Here is a 20,586-nt window from a genome sequence, read left to right on the forward strand (position 1 = left end):
TGAGGAACCCCTCTTAGAAAGAGTGACAAGAAAATGAAATAACATTACTTAATATTTAAGCTCTTCTCACTTCAAATTGGCTAGAATTTGTGAGATTACCTGAGGTATCCTGGACATAGATTTTACTTTTAATGTATAGATTTCATAAACCATAGGGAACAAAAGCCAGCAAGTGGCTTGCTCTTAGAATATAAAATCAAGCTAGTATTTCTTTTATTTACATTAGATCAATTATGGAAGAACAATTTCAGCTCAGAAGAGAATATTGTAGAATTGTCATACCAGGACAGCTCGATACAGGTGTTCCCATATTAATGAGACAAAGTGCACATCGAGGGAGGGGTTTTCGACAGCCAGGGCAACTTGTGACTTTGGATTTCGTTGGCGAGCCACTGACCCCATACTGACTAAAACCTCTGCCCTGATGAGGCACAGTTGAACAACTGTAGGAGATAGACTTGCCACAGAAATTGCAACTCACAAACACCTGGAAAACAAATAAAAGAAGTTAAAGTATAATGCAAACTTTATAAGTAAAAAATTCAAAGTTTGATCCTAACAAATTAAAATAAATTTTAAACATTATTTTGAATTATAAAATAATTTATCTGCTAAGTTTGACTAGCTCTTATTTAAGATTTCCACTTAGCAACTACATTGAGTACTTTCTGTTACCTTTGTTTAGTTATATTCTTCCTAATGCCACTGATATACTGTATACAGAAAAACTTGGCAACATTAGATCCCAACATTTTAGAAATAATAGGGACTCAGAGACATTAAAAATGACTTCTGATCCAAAGTTCCATGATATAATCTCTTGTACAATATTTTCTTATAAAGAAAACACTCATTTCCTAAGGTAGGAAGGAGTTAAGGATCCTGTGATGGTAAATAGTTAAAACTAGAGAATAATAGCATCAGTAACCGTCCATTCTGCTTTAAATTGAATTGAACTCCTAGGTTCTTAAATACTTATCATACAGATCAGTAACAAGTATTATTATGTAATGCAATTTTACTAATACTCAGGTTGTTTTAATAGCAGCAATAATTTCTCAACTTTCTAAAATAAGAGAACAGCACCATCCAGTGCTCACATTGAGGATATACCTGATATTTAATGTCTGAACTTAGTGTATCTTATGTCATGTGCTTTATGAGATAATTCATTTCATGTTTTTTAAACTAATGCAAAAAGAAAAAATTTAAAATTTCCATGTGCAAGCAGACATACAGCTATATATGTATATACTGTTAAAAAAAAATCCTGCCGTATAACATATAAATAGTGCAGAAAAATAATACATAAATGGAATTTATAACACCATAGAGTAGTTTAGATTCTGAAAGGGTTTATTAGAATATACTGGAAAACCTCAGACAGCCCTAGGATTAATTTAGTTTTGCTTCAGATCCTCTAGGCCTGCTGTGGTTTGCTCTATCTTACTAAAACTCAAGCCACTGAGGTGATTGTTAGAAAGTGGAAGGACCAAGACAAGGGAGATAAAGGACAAAGTGTAGTTTGGGATAAAGACATCAGTGTGAACTCAATACAGGCAAAAGAATGAGCTAATCATTTTATTAAATCGAATTCTAAATGTAGCCTACATAATATGCTACAAATACTTCTAGTTTTGGCTAGACTATGCTATAAATGTTATTTGATTCTCTCCAAAGCAATATACTTACCTGCGCTAAAGGCTTGGAACTGGGATCCAACTTACTACGGTGAATATCAAATTCAGCTCGTTTGTGCCAAAACCTCCAGGCATCTAATAAATTTCTATAATTCTCAATCCAGTACTGAACTCTTTCATCTTTAAGAACATCTAAAGGAGAACCCTAAAAAGAAAGAATGATTATTTTAGTTGTTTAAAAATTTCCTGGCTAAACCAGAAGATTCTAGGTAACATGTGAGTACAAGTCACACACAGAAGAAATAGGCCTCCTTCTGCCAAAAGCTGACTCCTAATGAGGATAGAGATAAAATAATCATTGGAACCTCCATTAATTTACTTTAAGCTGGTCTTTACTAATGACAGAAATATATAATGTGTATATATATAATGTAAATATCATTAGACTGGCCAGGGAAGGGTAAAAAGCTTAAAAACCTGAAAACAAACAATTCACCTTCCTGGTTAAATGCAGTAAAAAGTGATGTGAATACTCTTTGTCTCAACAATCACAATTTCTGGGTTCACAAAATCTGTTTACTGTCTGATCCAAATACACACCAAAGCTACTTAATCAGATTAAAAATAATACTGAGTCTGGTCCTTCATTATCTAGCAATGTACTGTGAACTGAGATTATATTTTGTATACCTATTTATCTGAAAGTTAAACCTGCCTATTCTCTCTCTCACCCCCAATTAAAACATACATTTATTACCTTAAAAATTAAAAAGAAAAATAAAGCCAAAAATATTCTTAGTTCTTATGCCCTTAAAACATAGTACAAAACAACAATTTCTTTTCCTTAAATTTACTTTAGATTTTTTTCTCATTAGTAATTTTAATTTCTTGCCAGTAGGTCTCTTCCTAAAGCTGTATTTTCCCTGGCAGCCGTAACATTCCACATTTCACCTATGGTTGCTTTGTTTTCACAGAATGCTTACAGGCCTGTCCAACAAATATTTCCTTAATTTACAAAGAAAGGAGAATATGTCTACCTTAAGTGATGCTCGGGCATCAATGTGAAGCCCAGTTTTCCCAATTTTATTTGGGAGCCAGATAGAAAACGAAACTGTTAGATCTTAGCATGCATCTTACTTATGAAAAATGGAAAGATACCTATAACACCTAATAAAGACAATCTATCTTTACACATTCCATTAAAATAGAGCATATCTTTCACCTATTAATTACTGGTAGGTAGTAATTTCCATTACCAGAGTTCATTTAGCTAAAGAAAAATTGTTAGTCGACAATTTCATTTCTTTTTTTTTAAATTTTATTTTTTTAAATTACTTTATTGATTAAGGTATCACATATTTGTCATCAACCCCCCCATTCCCATCCCAACCCCCCCACACACGCATGCCCCCCTCCCCCTGTTGTCCGTGATCACTGGTTAGGCTCATATGCAAGCACACAAGTCCTTTGGTTGATCTATCTCCCTTGTCCCCACCCTCCCGTACCTTCCCTCTGAGGTCTGACAGTCTGATCAATGCTGTTCTTGTTCTTCAGTCTATGTTGTTCATCTTTTCCCCTAGATGAGTGAGCTCATGTGATACTAGGAATACACTTATAGGAACCGAAAATGAGACAAGCAATAATGGTTATGCTGAGAGGCAAATAAATCAGTCTATAGTGAGTTTCTTTCTGGGCCAACAGTTCTTTTGAGTCCCGATTTCTATGTCCAACAGTTGTTTTTTTGTTTGTTTGTTTGTTTTTTAATATATTTTATTGACTTTTTACAGAGAGGAAAGGAGAGGGACAGAGAGCTAGAAACATCGATGAGAGAGAAACATCGACCAGCTGCCTCCTGCACACCCCCCACCGGGGATGTGCCCGCAACCAATGTACATGCCCTTGACCGGAATCGAACCCGGGACCGTTCAGTCCGCAGACCGACGCTCTATCCACTGAGCCAAACCGGTTTCGGCCAACAGTTGTTTATGTGTTCATAACAGCAATGATATTTCAGTTCTGGATGGTGGACAAATGGTGGTAATGCAGGTCCGACCCTCTCTGGTTTGGTCCTGGGCAATCTGCAGTGACGCACATCTGCTGACTGCTAGTATGGCAAGGCATGGTCAGCGTCTTGCATCTCTGGACTGTTTCTCTTCTGACTTAAACATCTACTCTAATCTTAATTATGAGCAACTAGTTAGAACTAAGTACTAAAGTAGAATACAAGCCCTGTTTTGTGTGTTGTTGTTTTCTAAAGAATTCTTCATACCCCCCTCTTGCCTCTTCCATGGCAGTAAGGATAAACTAAGAAAATTTGGTCAATTCATATTCAGTAAGTCTTCTCTAGATTGCCCCTATAAAACCTATAGTCAAACTCTGACAAAATATGTAGAGGAAGCAGTTCAGTGATTAAGTCTATCCAAATCAGAAGAGTGGGCAGAATACCCTGGGCTTTCTATAGACTCATAGTAGCAAAATGTAAGACCAGAGTGAGCAGCAAGTAACTTCCAAAAGTATTAACAAAAATTCTTCAGGAAAAGGTAAAAGAACCCAGAACTTTATAATGTACTGTACATAACATGCAATATTAAATTAAAAATCACTAGACATATAAGGACACAGGTAAATGTGATTCAACGTTAAAGAAAAAGGCAGTCAATAGAAACAAAACCTAAAAAATTCCAAATGTTAGAGTTAGCTGACATACAGTTATTAGACATGTTCAAAGACTTAAAGAAAAATAGTGTTTTAATTAGTGAATAGATAATGATCTGGGCTGAAAAATGTAAACTATACAACAAGATTCTAGAATGAAAAAGCACAATAACTGAAATTAAGTATTCCCTGGAAAACTTAACATCAGAAAGAAAGTGACAGACAATGAATACATGAATAACATTAATCCAATTTGAATAGCAGAGAAAAAAATATGGAAGAAAAAGAACCTCAGATACCTATAGGGTAATATTAAATGATTTAACCCTATATAATAAAGAGGTAATATGCAAATTGACCATCACTCTAATATACAAGATGGCCACCCCCATGTGGACACACAAGATGGCCAGCAGGGGAGGGCAGTTGTGGGCGATCAGGCCTGCAAGAAAGGGCAGTTGGGGTCAATCAGACCTGCAGGGGAGGGCAGTTGGGGGGGGACCAGGCCTGCAGGGGAGGGCAGTTGGGGGGGACCAGGCCGGCAGGGGAGGGCAGTTGGGGGGGGACCAGGCCGGCAGGGGAGGGCAGTTAGGGGCAACCAGGCCTGTAGGAGAGGGCAGTTGGGGGGACCAGGCCTGCAGGGGAGGGCAGCTGGGGGGGACCAGGCCTGCAGGGGAGGGCAGCTGGGGGGACCAGGTCTGAAGGGGAGGGCAGTTGGGGGCAACCAGACCTGCAGGGGAGGACAGTTAGGGGTGACCAGGCTGGCAGGGGAGGACAGTTAGGGGCGACCAGGACAGCAGGGCAGGGCAGTTAGGGGTGACCAGGCCGGCAGGGGAGGGCAGTTAGGGGCAATAGGGCCAGCATGGGAGGGCTGTTAGGTATCGATCAGGCTGGCAGGGGAGTGGTTAGGGGGTGATCAGGCTGGCAGGCAGAAGCAACTAGGCAAAATCAGGCAGGCAGGCAGGCGAGTGGTTGGGAGCCAGCAGTCCTGGATTGTGGGGGTGATGTCTGATTGTAGGCCCGATCCCTTGAGGGGTCCCAGATTGAAGAGGGTACAGCTGGACATCCCTTGAGGGGTCCCAGATTGGAGAGGATGCAGGCTGGGCTGAGGGACACACATACACCCCCATGCGCGAATTTTGCGCACTGGGCCTCTAGTATATGTATAATAGAGTCCAAGAGAAAAGAATGAGATTGAGGCTGAAAAAAATATGCCTGAAAACGTCCCAAATTTGATGAAAAACACTGACTTGCAGATCCAAGAAGCTCAGCAAACCATAAGCAGGAAAAATAGAACCACATTAGGCATTAAGGTTAAACTGATAAAAAATAAAAAATAAAACCTTGAAAAGAGCTCAAGGAAAAGATAAAAAATTACATAGGGCACAACAGATTAATAGCTGACTTGTCATCAGAAATAATGGGAGGCCAGAACACTATGAAACGTCTTTAAAGTGTTGAAAGAAAAACAAGAACAAAATGGTCATTTAAAATTAAACTGAGAGAATCTGTCTCCAGTATTTCTGTACTATAAGAAATCCTAAAGAGAAGACCAAAGGAAAAGAATACTAGATAAAATTTGCATCTATTGGTCTAAACCACAGGTGGGGAACCTTTTCTCTGCCAAGGGCCATTTGGATATTTATAACATCATTCGAGGACCATACAAAATTATCAACTTAAAAATTAGCCTGCTATATTTGGTCAAACATTTAATTAGCTCACTCCTAATGCCTTGGCAGGACCAGGCCAACTGATCTCACAAGCCTTATACAGCCCGCGGGCCAGACGTTCCCTAGCCCTGATCTAAACAATACCAGAAATTGTAAATAAGTAATAAATAAATATAAAAGCCCATGTTTTTGTTCTTCACATAATTTACACAAATGACAACTAATTGTTCAAAGCAAAAATTGTAACACTCAAAGTTGGAGCTTATAACATATGTAGAAGTAAAATATATAACAAAGGACAAAGAAGGGGTGTATAAGTAGAATTACACTGTTGTAACAATTGTGATATGTGAAATATGAAGCAAAGTATAAAGTGTTAGATGTGAGGTATGAAAAAGAAAGGGTGAAGTAAGTAGGAAGTCTGAGTATTAGGTATGACATGTGAAGGATGAGGAGGTAAAATGTTCACTAATGAGTTAAGGATATACATTGTTAGACCTAGAGCAACTAGGTCTAAAAGAAAAAGAGAGAGAGAGAGAAAGAGAAAGAGAGAGAGAATGAAAAGGGGTTTTGCTAAAAAGCCACTAGATGAAATAAAGTGAAACACTGAAATATTCAATTAGCCTAAGAGAAGGCAGGAAAGGAATAGAAAACAAAAGGAAGAAGAAAACCAAACAAATGGAAAACAAATAGCAAGATGGTAGATTTGCTACCATCTTTTCCTTAAGATAGATGCTGCCACACACTGCACTAACCTGTAACATGCAGTAACTTGCTGTTTGGACATCTCCAGTCCTATCGACATAACTCTCCATTAAGTCCACTCCATCTTTAGTAAGGCCTGTAAGCAGAATTCCTTCCAAATTTCCAGCCTCTTTCATTTCATTGGTCAACTTTTCGATGTATCTATTTAACTGGAAAATTCAAAGTGAATTTTCGGAAGCAATCCATTTCACTTATCTCTTGTCCTTCAAAACGTCTACATTGTGGAACAATTTTATTCTTAATAGAAAATATTGTAAAACAAAAGCCCCTACAAAAATCTAGATGTATGATCTCTAAGTCTTTGCATTTAATATAAATTACAATTCAGCATTCATGATCATTAAAAAATATTTTTTTTAAAAGGCAAGGCATTTCTGTGTTTGATAATCCTATATAATAAAAGGCTAATATGCAAATCAACTGAATGGGGGAATGACCGGTTGTTATGATGCGCACCGACCACTGGGGGCAGACACTCAATGCAGGAGCTGCCCACTGGTGGTCAGTGCGCTCCCACAGGGGGAGTGCTGCTCAGCCAGAAGCCCTGAGCTGGGCTCATGGCTGACAAGTGCAGCAGTGGTGGTGGGAGCCTCTCCCGCCTCCACGGCAGTGCTAAGGCTGTCCAACTACTGGCTTAGTGGGGAGCGGGCCTAAGCCGTCAGTCAGACATCCCCCAAGGACTCCTGGACTGCGAGAGGGGGCAGGACTGGCTGAGTGACTCCCCCAAGTGCAAGAATTTCATGCACCGGGCCTCTAGTTATTCTATAAAGACTATAGAGGGTTTACTGTTATAAATTTAAAGAGAACTGTCATTATTCTACAAAGTTCTTGATGCCTATTATAGTAGGATGCAATAGAATCATAGAATCTTAGTAGAAAGGGAACATCAAGATTATAAAAAACAACCATCTCTTGTAAGGTCTTCCCAGACTTCATTCCTCCCCAAACTCTAGTCAAGATTTCTCTATATTCCCCTAGCATTTTTTTTCATTATTATAGCACTTAGCATTGTAATACTAGCCATATATGTATTTCTCACTATATATATAGCATATGTATTCAGTACCTACTTACTGCATTAGAAAACAGAGGGATCCCTTTATAGCATCCCTAGGAGGTGAGTTTAACATCTTTATTTACTGACCAATCTCAATCCCAAAAACAAAAATAAACTAAAATATTAAGTCAGCATTATTTTAAAAAGTAAATTTAGTTATGATATACATTTATAATATTTTAATCTAATAGATTATTTACTTTTCAGAAGAATTTATATATATATACATATATAACTCACTCATACATCCTACCTAATAGACAAATATGCAAATTGACCATACCTCTGACACACCCACAAGCCACGCCCACCATCCAATCAGAGCGAGCATGCAAATTAACCAAAACCAAGATGGCTACAGCCACAGAGAGCAAGGTTTCCTAGGTAACAGAGGAAGCCAAGCTTTCCGCCTGCCATTGCCAGGCCTAAGTCTCCACTCAAGCTACAAAGTTTCAATTATAGAAAGTAAACAAATTCAAACAAATGGTGGCAGAATGGAGCTTGAGAGAGCAGGCCAGGGTTGCCGCCGGCAACAGGGGAAGCAAAGCTTTCTGCACACCCTGGCCGGGCCCACCCGCTTAAGGCAACAAAGTTTCAATTATAATCCCAACAGAAATGGCTGCCGGCCTCGGAGGGTGCCCCAGGCTTGGCTCAGCTCCAGACCACAAAGTTTCAATTGTAGAAGGAAAATAAATTCCAGATACTAGGACCTCCGATTGGGTTGCTAGGGGGCGTGGCCGGCCTGCAAACCACCACAGGCCCCTCGCTCAGGCCGCCCCACGCCCCAAGGGAACCCCCACCTGATCCGGGAGGCCCTTCAGGGCAAACCAGCTGGCCCCCACCCTGTACCAGGCCTCTATCCTATCTAATAAAAGAGTAATATGCAGATTGATCATCACTGCAACACACAATATAGCTGCCCCCTTGTGGTCAAAGATCCTGCCCCCATGTGGACACAAGATGGCCACCACAAGATGGCCAGCAGGAGAGGGCAGTTGGGAGGCACCTGGCCTGCAAGGGAGGGCAGTTGGAGGTGATCAACCCTGCAGGAGAGGGCAGTTAGGGGTGGCCAGGCCGGCAGAGGAGGGAAGTTGGGGGCAAACAGGCTGGCAGCGGAGTGGTTAGGGGTGATCAGGCTGGCAGGCAGAAGCGGTTAGGGGCAATCAGGAAGGCAGGCAGGCAAGCAGTTGGGAGCCAGCAGTCCTGGATTGTGAGAGGGATGTCCGACTGCCCGTTTAGGCCCGATCCCAGTGGGATCAGGCCTAAACGGGCAGTCGGACATCCCTTGAGGGGTCCCATATTGGAGAGGGTACAGGCTGGGCTGAGGGACAATACCCCTCCGTGCACGAATTTCGTGCACCGGGCCTCTAGTATATTTATAAAGATCAGTTTCTCAATCCACTAACAATAAATATTAATCACTTCATACATGGAATTAAATCTAGTTCTTACCTGACTATCACTAAGGAATTTACAAGCAAATGCCACTCTGTCACGGACAGCAACTTTGTTTTCATACTGAAAAGAAGAGAAAAAGCAAGTAGTTACTTATAGGTGCTATGAGTTTTAAATATTTGAAGACTAAGTATTTTATATACATAAAATATAATTATATTTTCAAAGATATTAATAAGTTATTGTGTTTATGTTGGTAGAACCACTGATCCCCTAAAATGCCTTTTTAAAAATAAAAGAAATTTTCAATTATGGTTGACACTCAATAATGTATTAGTGTTAGGTGTATGGCATAGTGGTTAGACATTTACATACTTTATGAAGTCATCCCCCATAAGTCTAATTACCCACCTGACACCATACATGGTTATTCCAATATTATTAAGTGTATTCCCTATGCTGTACTTTACATCCCACGACGATTTTGTAACTATCAACTGGTAATTCATTAATCTCTTCACTTTTTTCATCAAGTCCCCCAAGCACCTCCCATATGGTGGCCATCAGTTTGTTCTCTATAGTAAGAGTGTTTATTTTGTTTTTTAGATTCCATATGTAAGTAAAATGATATGGCAGTTATCTGACTTATTTCATTTAAGATGACTTACTTAATATAACTCTCAAGAAACGCTCTGCTAAAGTTATTGTCCTTATGAAGTAAAAATTTATCTCTTAAATACTGACCAATTCATTTAAAAAAATTCTAGTTCAGTCTTACTAATCTCCAGCATAAAATAAAAACAATGATGTACAGCTTGTCAAGTTTAAGATGCCATGTATTCCATCCATCACAGAAACTAGTTTGGGGGAAATATGAAATCTTTCTTTGGCTGCTAATTAACCAACAAGTCTAGGAAATCTGTGAATTACCAGTGAGTATACTAGTATGAATATACTAGGACAGAATTTAGAAAAAAAAAAATCAACACATATTTCTAAATACAAACTGATAAGTTTTAAAACATACCTTTATAAATAAATACACACCATTTTGTGCCTACAGTAAAATACTATTAGGTGGTTTGTGTCAAAATTTTCAAATACTTAAATTTGTGTGAACTTGTCAACACTGTAAAACAATATTTTGAAAAATGCTTACTATGAATGAAGGTACAATTAATTTTGTGTTAAGTAAAAAATTGTTTAAAGGTGGAAAAAATCCTATTTCCATTGAAGTCAGTCATTCCATGAATTATAGTTTTCCTCCTTTAAACAAAACACCACTTCAGTTGATACCTATCTTAGTACGTTTTCACAAATATAAAATATTTTCTAGGGTTCTGCCCTAAAGAGGGGAACATGTTTGATACAAGCTGGATGTAACTTTTAGTTTCAGTTTCATGTGATAAAATTTTTTATCTGAAAAGAGTTATAAATATTATCTGTCCCATTTTACAACTTAGACAAAACTAAAATCCCAAAAGTTAAGGTATGTGTAGCAGAGCAAATATTCAGACCTTCATTTTTTGATTTCCTAAGTCATTACCTTTCAGTAGATTACTGCAACTTAATGATTTTTAAAAAGAAAAACATTAATTATAATTATTTACACATAAAATATAATTAGGTACACTCTTGAAATAGTTTGGAAATATGAACTTGCTACTCAAGATAAGGTACCTCTACCTAATAAACTAAATTTAGCTATATGAAAAGAAGGGTCTTTATAATAGGTCACTTAATTTAAAATACAGAATTTAATATTTAGACAATATACTTCTCTATCAATTTAAAATTTGAACAATCCATTTTTTTCTAGACCTTATCATTCTCCAGCACTTCCTGAAAGTATCATTTTATTTCTTCAATATGCAACATTTAAAATCTTCTGTTTAACAAAAAGAGTACTAATAGTAAAAACAAAAAGAACCCCAACATGCTCTCGGATATTAACTTGAGTTGTCAGAAAAGTCCAATTGCAAATTATTTAAAATGGACAAAATCAATAAACTAAGGAATTGCCAAAACAGATACTAACATTAAAATTTTCATTCAGATACCTCAATAAAATACATGATTTTATAAATTTTTAGGGAATAACATTTAAATCAATTATTCAAGCAATGTATATTTTATAAAAAATGCTATAATGTCAAAAAGAAGTAACTTCCATGTTAGAAAGCTCTTCTTGGTGCTAGTTAGAAGACCAACAGAACAAAGAAAGTTGTGGTACTGATGTGAAGTTTAAAACTGAAAAACTACTAGTAAAACTGATAAGGAAATCTCACTTTATTCTTTCTTTCCCAACACTGTGATAAAGAACCTATGTGGAGAAACCAGGTGGCAGCATAGGTAAACACCTAAACTGCTGCCTCGAACAACAATTTCAAAACTACAACTAAAAGACAAAACGGACATCATCCAGAATCACAGGAAAGCTGGCTGAGTGGAAATTCTACAACTACAAGGAAAGAGAAAAGCACACTGAGACTCAGATGAACTGCAGAAGACAGCGTTACGGAGCACGCGCGCGGAGAGGGCTGGCAACTGAGTACGCGGCTGGCATTCTCAAGTGAAAGGACACAAAAGCTCCCAACTGTGCTGAACTTCAGTTCCGGGCAAGATTCTGGGGACCCAGACTCATTCGGGGAGAAACTGGTCTGTCTGGCAGCGGGCGAAAATCGAGGGCAGCTTTCTCTGAGGTGCTTGCAGCAATTACCGCGGGACACTAAGACACAGGGGCCTATTAGGGCAGGGCTGACGGGAAACCATTATTGTCTGCTCCGCCCTGAGACTCTGCCCCATCCAAGCTGAGCACAGAGACTTTTGCAAGTCTTGTCTCATAAGGGTGTCTCCAGCACAGAAGTTCTCCCAGCATAGACACAGCTAATCCTCACAGCCAATTGGCCTGGAGGTCAATTCCTCCCAGTGATACAAACAACAATCAAGGCTTAATTACAACAAGACTGTGCACACAGCCCACAAAGGGGTGCACCAAGAGTGTCCACCTCAGGTAACTGGGGAGGCTGAGCCACTGGGCCCTATAGGACACCTAGCATACAAAGCCACTCTATCAACTCAGGGAAGCAGCCAAAATGCAGAGACAAAGAAGCAGGTCACAAATGAAAGAAATGGAGGAAAGCAAATGACTAGATATAGAGTTCAAAACCACCGTTATAAGGTTTTTCAAGAATTTTCTAGAAAAGGCCGATAAATTTAGCGAGACCCTTGAGGATATGAAAAAGGACCAACTAGAAATTAAGCATACAATGACCGAAATAAAAAATAATATACAGAGATCCAACAGCAGACTAGAGGATCACAAGAATCAAGTCAAAGATTTGAAATACAAAGAAGCAAAAAACACTCAACCAGAAAAGCAAAAAGAAAAAAATAATCCAAAAATATGAAGATAGTGTAAGGAGCCTCTGGGACAACTTCAAGTGTACCAACATATGAATTATGGGGGTGCCAGAAGAAGAGAGAGAGCAAGATACTGAAAACCTATTTGAAGAAATAATAACAGAAAACTTCCCCCACCTGGTGAAAGAAATAGACTTACAAGTCCAGGAAGCGCAGAGAACTCCAAACAAAAGGAATCCAAAGAGGACCACACCAAGAGCAAAAGACAGAGAGAATATTAAAAGCAGCAAGAGAAAAAGAGTTAGTAGCCTACAAGGGAGCATCCATATGATTGTCAGCTGATTTCTCAACAGAAACTATGCAGGCCAGACGGGAGTGGCAAGAAATATTCAAAGTGATGAATAGCAAGAACCTACAACCAAGATTACTCTACCCAGCAAAGCTATCATTCAGAATTGAAGGTCAGATAAAGAGCTTCACAGATAAGAAAAAGCTAAAGGAGTTCATCACCCCCAAACCAGTATTATATGAAATGCTGAAAGGTATTCTTTAACCTTTTGCACTCGGATGTCGAGTGTGACTCTACATGGTTAGCATTAGAATAAAGGAATCGAGAAAAAAGCAAGCGAGTGCAAAGGGTTAAGAAGAGGAAGAAGAAGAAAAAGCTAAAGATAAAAATTATGAACAACAAATGCATATCTATCAACAAGTGAATAAAAAATCTGATGAATAGAATAAACTGGTGAATATAATAGAATCAGGGGCATAGAAAGGAAGTGGACTGACAATTCTCGGGGGGAAAGGGTGTGGGGGATGCAGGAAGAGACTGGACAAAAATCATACACCTATGGATGAGGACAGTGGTGGAGGGGGGTAAGGGCAGAGGGTGGGGTGGGAACCGGGTGGAGGGGAGCTATGGGGGGAATAAAGAGGAACAACTGTAATAATCTGAAGAATAATGTTTTAAAAAAAGAACATATGTGGTTATTGTGGTCATAGGTGGTTAAAGCAGAAGAGAAAAAAAATAGCAATGAAAAGACCAAATAATGAAAAAATGAAATAGCCACTATAAGTAGTGTGTCATATAATTTATCTTCTAAACTAGAACATATCTGAGAATGATAAATACTAAGTCAGATATGATGTGGTCATCCTGATCATGTGTTGATCATGTGTTGGTTCACTTAACAAAAATAAGAAACATGCACACACTTTTAAAAATATTTCAAAATAAAATTTATGCTTTTACATAGTTGTAGAGTTCTGGAACTCAGTTCTTAAGCTAAAGGATAAAATTCTATTCCTTCTATGTCTGCAAATTATATTACTAAAATTATTTTAAAAATCAAGTTCAGTTTGCTATCAGCTAACTCTAGGTTGGCAGTCACATTCATGAATAGCTGCTCCAAAGATGTTTAAGATAATTTATTTTGAATAATAGAAAATGCATCAAACTGTAACAATATTTTTATGCAACATACATTTGAAAATTTTAACAAGCTAGATAAAAACTCCTATCTTAAAAAGAGGGCCTGATGAAACAGAAATCAGCTTACCAATACTCCATCATAAGATCCTGCTTCACTTGTCAGAAATGCAAACATGACACACAGATATGGGTTGTTTAATTGTAATCGTAGAGTGCTGCACATTTCTCTCCAAAGGGAGTTCTTCTCATCAGTATAACCTGATAAAGCCATCGCTACCACATTGAGATTCAGATCACCTGCATATTAAAAACAGCCAGCTAATCAAAGTGATCAAAAGCTTAATACAGCCTTCTTTTAGTTCTTAAATCATAAACAAATAAAGATCAGAGATAGAATTTTATATGCAAAAAAATAAGCTCACTAGAATATGAGTTTTGATTCAGGCTGGAAAATTTGAAAAGGACCACAAGTAAAAATTTCCATTCTTATAAAACTTTTTGATAGTAAATATTACTATATCTTGGGACTTTAATTTTCAAAATAATTTTGTTCTCCTATTCCTAAATACATAATGCATATATTTGTGTATGTTTTAACTACAAGGTAATAAAAACCAATATTTCAGCATACTTATTATAATACTAGAGGCCTGGTGCACAAAATTTGTGCACGGCAGGGGTGGGGGTGTCCCTCAGGCCAGCCTGCACCCTCTCCAATCAGGGACCCCTCGAGGGATGTCCGACTGCCCGTTTAGGCCCGATCCCACCAGGATCGGGCCTAAACGGGCAGTCGGACATCCCTCTCACAATCCAGGACTGCTGGCTCCCAACTGTTCGCCTGCCTGCCTTCCTGATTGCCCCTAACTGCTTCTGCCTGCCAGCCTGATCACCCCCTAACCACTCCCCTGCCAGCCTGATTGATGCCTAACTGCTCCCCTGCCAGCGTGTCTGCCCCTAACTGCCCTCCCCTTCAGGCCTGATCACCCCTAACTGCCCTCCCCTGCAGGCCTGGTCCCCCTCAACTGCTCTCCCCTGCAAGCCTGGGTCCCACCCAACTGCCCTTCCCTGCAGGCTCGGTTACCCGACAACCTCCCTCCTCTGCCAGCCTGGTCACCCCTAACTGCCCTCCCTGCGGGCTTGATTGCCTCCAACTGCCCTCCCTTGAAGGCCTGGTCCCTCCCAACTGCCCTCCCCTGCTGGCCATCTTGTGCCGGCCATCTTGTGTCCACATAGGGGCAGGATCTTTGACCACATGGGGGCAGCCATCTTGTGTGTTGGAGTGATGGTCAATCTGCATATTACTCTTTTATTAGATAGGATAGAGGCTTGGTGCATGGGTGGGGGCCAGCTGGTTTGCCCTGAAGGATATCCCGGATCAGGGTGGGGGTTCCCTTGGGGTGTGGGACGGCCTGGGTGAGGGGCCTGTGGTGGTTTCCAGGGCAGCCATGCCCCCTGGTGACTCAAGCAGAGGACCTGGTATCTGGGATTTATGTATCTTCTACAATTGAAACTTTGTAGCCTGAAGTGGAGCCAAGCCTCTTGCTTGCTCTGTGGTGGCAGCCATTTCTGTTGGAATTTATGTATATCTATAATTGAAACTTTGTAGCCTGGAGCAGACGCCTAGGCCAGCCAGGGCTGCAGAAGCTTTGCTTCCTCCATTGCCGGGGCAACCCTTGCCTCCTGCTCTTTCTAGCTCCGTAGCTGCCGCCATTTCTGTTTGGATTTGTTTACCTTCTTAATTGAAACTTTATAGCCTTGAGTGGAGGCTTAGGCCAGCAAGGGCAGGCGGAAAGCTTGGCTTCCTCTGTTGCCAGGGAAACCCCAGCCTCCCTCCTGCTCTCTGTGGCTGTAGTCATCTTGGTTGGGTTTATTTGCATATTTGCTCCTGATTGGCTGGTGGTCGTGGCTTGTGGGTGTAGCGGAGTTAGGGTCAATTTGCATATCACTCTTTTATTAGGTAGGATTATACTTTTAAATTTTCTAGGGCAAAACTATTAGTATTATCACATTTGAAAAAAGTATTTGTTACAAATACTATTTTAAACTTTTATTCTTAGAAGCTTATGTGGCTGTTGATAAGCTGCTAACCTAGAAGTCAACACTATGGCTGTCTAGGCTTCTAAAAAGTTTAGCATCAAAAGAGAAAACTAAATTGACCTTTAACTTTTACTCTTTAGTATTTTTACATTTATCATAGCAGTTTTCTTGTTTTCTGATCCTAATCATTTTCTTTCTTTTTCAAATAAAACAGGATTTCCCACCTTATGTCCTTAATAGCCTTGTTCTTAATTTCTATAAACACTTTCCCCAAATACTTTGTGCTTGCTCTCTGCCTACTATTTAAAGTCTTTAATAATTAATACAAAAAAAAGAAGGAATATCTTCTCTGAATCCTGCTTAGAACAAATTATTTCCAAATGGAAAGGAATATTGGACTCAGAGAAATCTTTCCTTTAGTTCTTAACCAAAATATTAAAATCACTAGAAAGATAATTTTCCCCTACTGGTAGTAGGAGTGTTCAAATCTACCAATATTCTACATGATAGGAAAGTATCATGTTCTCAGATCACAGCAAAATTCTAATTAGAAATGGCCTTAAATATCAATTGTTTTCCCCATCACCATGTCTTTTTTTTATTGACTGACTGACTGATTTAGAGAGGAGAAAGATAGAAAGAAACATGATTTATTGTTCCACTTACTCATGCACTCATTGGTTACTTTTTGCATGTGCCCCGACCAGGGATTGAACCTGCAACCTTGGTGTGTAAGGATGATACTTAAACCAATCGAGCTACCTGGCCAGAGCATCACATGTCTTCTATTGCAAACTCAAATGGAAAGACTTGCAACAAAAATGAAGAAATAGATGCCAATCTGAACAAAACATTAGCTTTTTCAACTTTTAGTGTGCAAGTAAATATATTCCAGTTAATTTCATGTTTTTCTCTATGGTACAATAAAATTGTAATAGTTTCTAAGTGGACCAGAAAATAGGAATTAAGTTTCCTGACTACTCAGAAATAATTTGCCAAATATATTAAAAATCAGTAGCTCTATACATCCTAGGTATTTTCAAGTGATATGAAAACTGGTAAGAAAACAACTGAATTTTTGGACCCTAGTTGGGTAGCTCAGTTAGTTAGTGTTGTGCTGACATACCAAGGCTGTGGGTTCAATCCCTGTGCTGGGCACATACAAGAATCAACCAATGAATGCATAAATAAGTTGAACAATAAATTAATGTCTGATTGTCTCTCTTCCTCTCTAAAAACAACCGGACAACCAGCTGGTTGTTATGACACACACTGACCACCAAGGGGCAGACGCTCAATGCAGGAGCTGCCCCCTGGTGGTCAGTGTGCCCCCAAAGCATGAGTGCTGCTCAGCTGATCAACGGGCGCCAGACACCAGGCTCACGGCTGGTGAGCACAGCTGCAGCGGTGCTAGCCTCTCCCGCCTCCACAGCAGTGCTACCAAGTGGCAGCAGGTGCAGCAGGGCAGGGATGAGTGGGAGCGGCGCAGAGCCCAGCCTGGACTCGAGCTCCTCCCCGGCTGCCTGCCACTTTGCACACTACTACATCCTCCGAGGGGTCCCAGATTGCAAGAGGGCACAGGCCAGGCTGAGGGACCCCACCAGTGCACAAATCTGTGCACTGGGCCTCTAGTATAAAATAAAATACACTCAAATGTTCACCATAAAAATGCTTGCAAACTAAAGTAGTCCTAATCTCCAAGAAAATACATTAAAAAAAATGAGCTATTTTTTAAAGAAAAATCTTTGAAAATGGACACATTTGAGCATTCCTTAAAAGAACAATTTAGACACATTTTCTTTTTTACAGACTTAAACCAAGGCATAAATAAAAGGGAAGAGCTAATATTTATAGATACAGTACTGTGCTAATTTCTCTTTCAAAAAAATTTACATGAAAATATTAACTGATTAGTTTTTTTGAAAGTTGTCAGCATTTTTTTTTTTAAAGGAATCTATGAACTGCAAATACCGTAGAATATAACCCAATACCTTTTTCTGAAGATGCCCCTTCATTCAGGATTTGGATTGCTCGTCGAATATCCAAGTTGAACAGTGCCACAGCAGCGGCTCTCTCCCATTCCCCTTCTTGAACCAGGGAGTTCAAAAATGGCCCTACATCTACATCTGTTCCTTTCTTAATCCATCCACAAAGCTGTAAAGCTAAGATTCTTTCTTCATTTAAATTCTGTATATCAGTTTGCTTATCCAATCCACTCCAATTATGCCTGGTGTTTTCCACCATTCCTAAAACGAGAAACATTTTTATATTAATTGCTTTATTATTTATTATTTTTAGTAAATTTATTGAGGTTACATTGGTTAATAAAATTACATAGGTTTAAGGTGTTCTATTCTATAATACATTACCTGCATATTGCATTGTGTGTTCACCACGCCATGTCATGTCTCTTTCCAACACCATTTATACCCCCTTTCCACCCACTTTTGCCTCCCCTGCTCTCATTTCCCTCTGTTAATAACCATATTGTTGTCTATTTATGAGATTTTTGTGGTTTTTTTCTTTCTTGAAATATATTTGGAAAATAAGTCAGTTTTACAGATAAATATTTCAACATCAGATTCTGAACATTCAATTTCTCAGCCTTAATTTGATGATAGCATAAATATAAAATATGTCACAAAGAAAACATACTTTACATATTGCTAAGTACAACAGCATCTTGAATTATCAAAAAGAGCTTTAGGAATAACAGTCATCGCTTGATAGTCTAAGCTGAGTCACTGCTTCAGAGAAGCCTCCCTGGCCAAGTAATGTAAAAGAGGGTGCCATCTGCTATTACCTTACTTACCACTGTTTTCTCTAGCACTAACATAAGCTCTCCCCTTTATAAAAAAATTTCATTTTTTAGTCTTTTTTCTTATTAGAACAAGAGCTCCCAAAGAGCAGGCATCTTGTCTGCTTTATTTGAAAGGTATCCCTGGTGCTTGAGTTCCAACAGAAGCTCACTATCTATCCCTCCTCCCCTGGTTTCTCTCTCTCTCTCTCTCTCTCTCTCTCTCTCTCTCTCTCTCTCTGTATATATACATATATACATAGAGATGGAAAAATGAGATTATAAACATCAAAATATTTTGGGAGCTTAAGGTAAGTACTAAAGCTAAAATACGATAAGAACGATTTGAAGTCCTTCTTCCCTTTAAATCAGAAGACTTTATATTCTCATTCTCTTTTCATAAGAAATCTAAATAAATTCTTGTAGCACTATTTAGATCACAATCAAGGTTGTTAATCCTATGATACTTGGTACCAAATAAAGGTTAAACAAATGAATAGAATATTTAAGGACTCTATTAATTGCAACTCATATTCTTCAATGTTCTAGAAAGTTTTACCACCAAACTTCATGAAGAAGTCTCAAGATGAGCCATTTGTAAAATTTTTGAAATTTAAAAATAGTTAACAAATACACTTGAAATTACTTATTTTTAACCTTACTATTGGAAACTGTTGTCAGTATAGGTCAAGGAGTTAGACTAAAGAAGAGTTCTGAAAAGAGAATTCCTGCCCATCAAAATGAGGAAAGCATTCTGCTCTATTAGCAACAATGATGGAAGTCATTTGAGACAAAAAATCACTTTTAGCTTTAAAAAGTGAAATTTTAAGAACTATAAGAAACTTTGAATAATTAAATAAAATAAGTTATTTTTCCAAATTTATATTGTTTAGATAGAATGTAGTCATTAAATTTCAGGTAAAACAAACTGCAGATGTACTAAGGTATTTATTTTTATACTAGAGGCCTGGTGCATGAAATTTGTGCATGGGGGGGGTGTCCCTCAGCCCAGCCTGCACCCTCTCCAATCTGGGACCCCTTGAGGGATGTCTGACTGCCCGTTTAGGCCCGATCCTATCCAAGACTGCTGGCTCCCAACCACTCGCCTGCCTGCCTTCCTGATTGCTCCTAACCACTTCTGCCTGCCAGCCTGATCACCCCCTAAACACTCCCCTGCCAGCCTGACTGATGCCAAACTGCTCCCCTGCCAGCCTGATTGCCCCTAACTGCCCTCCCCTGCAGGCATGGTCACCCCTAACTGCCCTCCCCTGCAGGCCTGGTCCCTCCCAACTGCTCTCCCCTGCAGGCCTGGGTCCCCCCAACTGCCCTTCCCTGCAGGCCGGGTCGCCCCCAACTTCTCTCCTCTGCTGGCCTGGTCACCCCTAACTTCCCTCCCCTGCAAGCTTGATCGCCCCCAACTACTCTCCCCTCCTGGCCTGATTGCCTACAATTGCCCTCCCTTGCTGGCCTGGTCCCTCCCAACTGCCCTCCCCTGCTGGCCATCTTGTGGTGGCCATCTTGTGTCCACATGGGGGCAGCCATCTTTGACCACATGGGGGCAGACATCTTGTGTGTTGGAGTGATGGTCAATTTGCATATTACTCTTTTATTAGATAGGATTGCCCCTATAAATTTTGGATTAAATGCTGATATTATTTAATAAATGGTAAAATAACAATTTTAAAAACAGGTAAACAAAAAGCAGCCATTTATTTTTCAAATGATTTCTCAATTTCTTAGAGTTCATCTTTTACACAACTTTTGTCATGAAATAG

The 20,586-nt window shown here is 39.3% G+C and overlaps 1 protein-coding gene across 1 annotated transcript in view; it reads right to left on the minus strand.

Moving 5' to 3' along the window:
- MIOS (meiosis regulator for oocyte development) overlaps positions 1-20,586 on the minus strand; it is a 43,127-nt gene that overhangs the window by 5,686 nt on the left and 16,855 nt on the right. Inside the window, exons 5-10 of the mRNA XM_079785830.1 lie at positions 18,006-18,260; positions 14,105-14,274; positions 9,243-9,308; positions 6,724-6,882; positions 1,693-1,845; positions 283-487 (exon numbers count right to left, since the gene is read on the minus strand). Of these exons, the coding sequence (XP_079641956.1) occupies positions 283-487; positions 1,693-1,845; positions 6,724-6,882; positions 9,243-9,308; positions 14,105-14,274; positions 18,006-18,260 (1,008 nt within the window). The remainder of the gene's footprint in view (positions 1-282; positions 488-1,692; positions 1,846-6,723; positions 6,883-9,242; positions 9,309-14,104; positions 14,275-18,005; positions 18,261-20,586) is intronic.

The sequence above is a fragment of the Cnephaeus nilssonii genome, assembly GCF_951640355.1.
Source record: "Cnephaeus nilssonii genome assembly, chromosome: 12".
NCBI classification, from domain to species: domain Eukaryota; kingdom Metazoa; phylum Chordata; class Mammalia; order Chiroptera; family Vespertilionidae; genus Cnephaeus; species Cnephaeus nilssonii.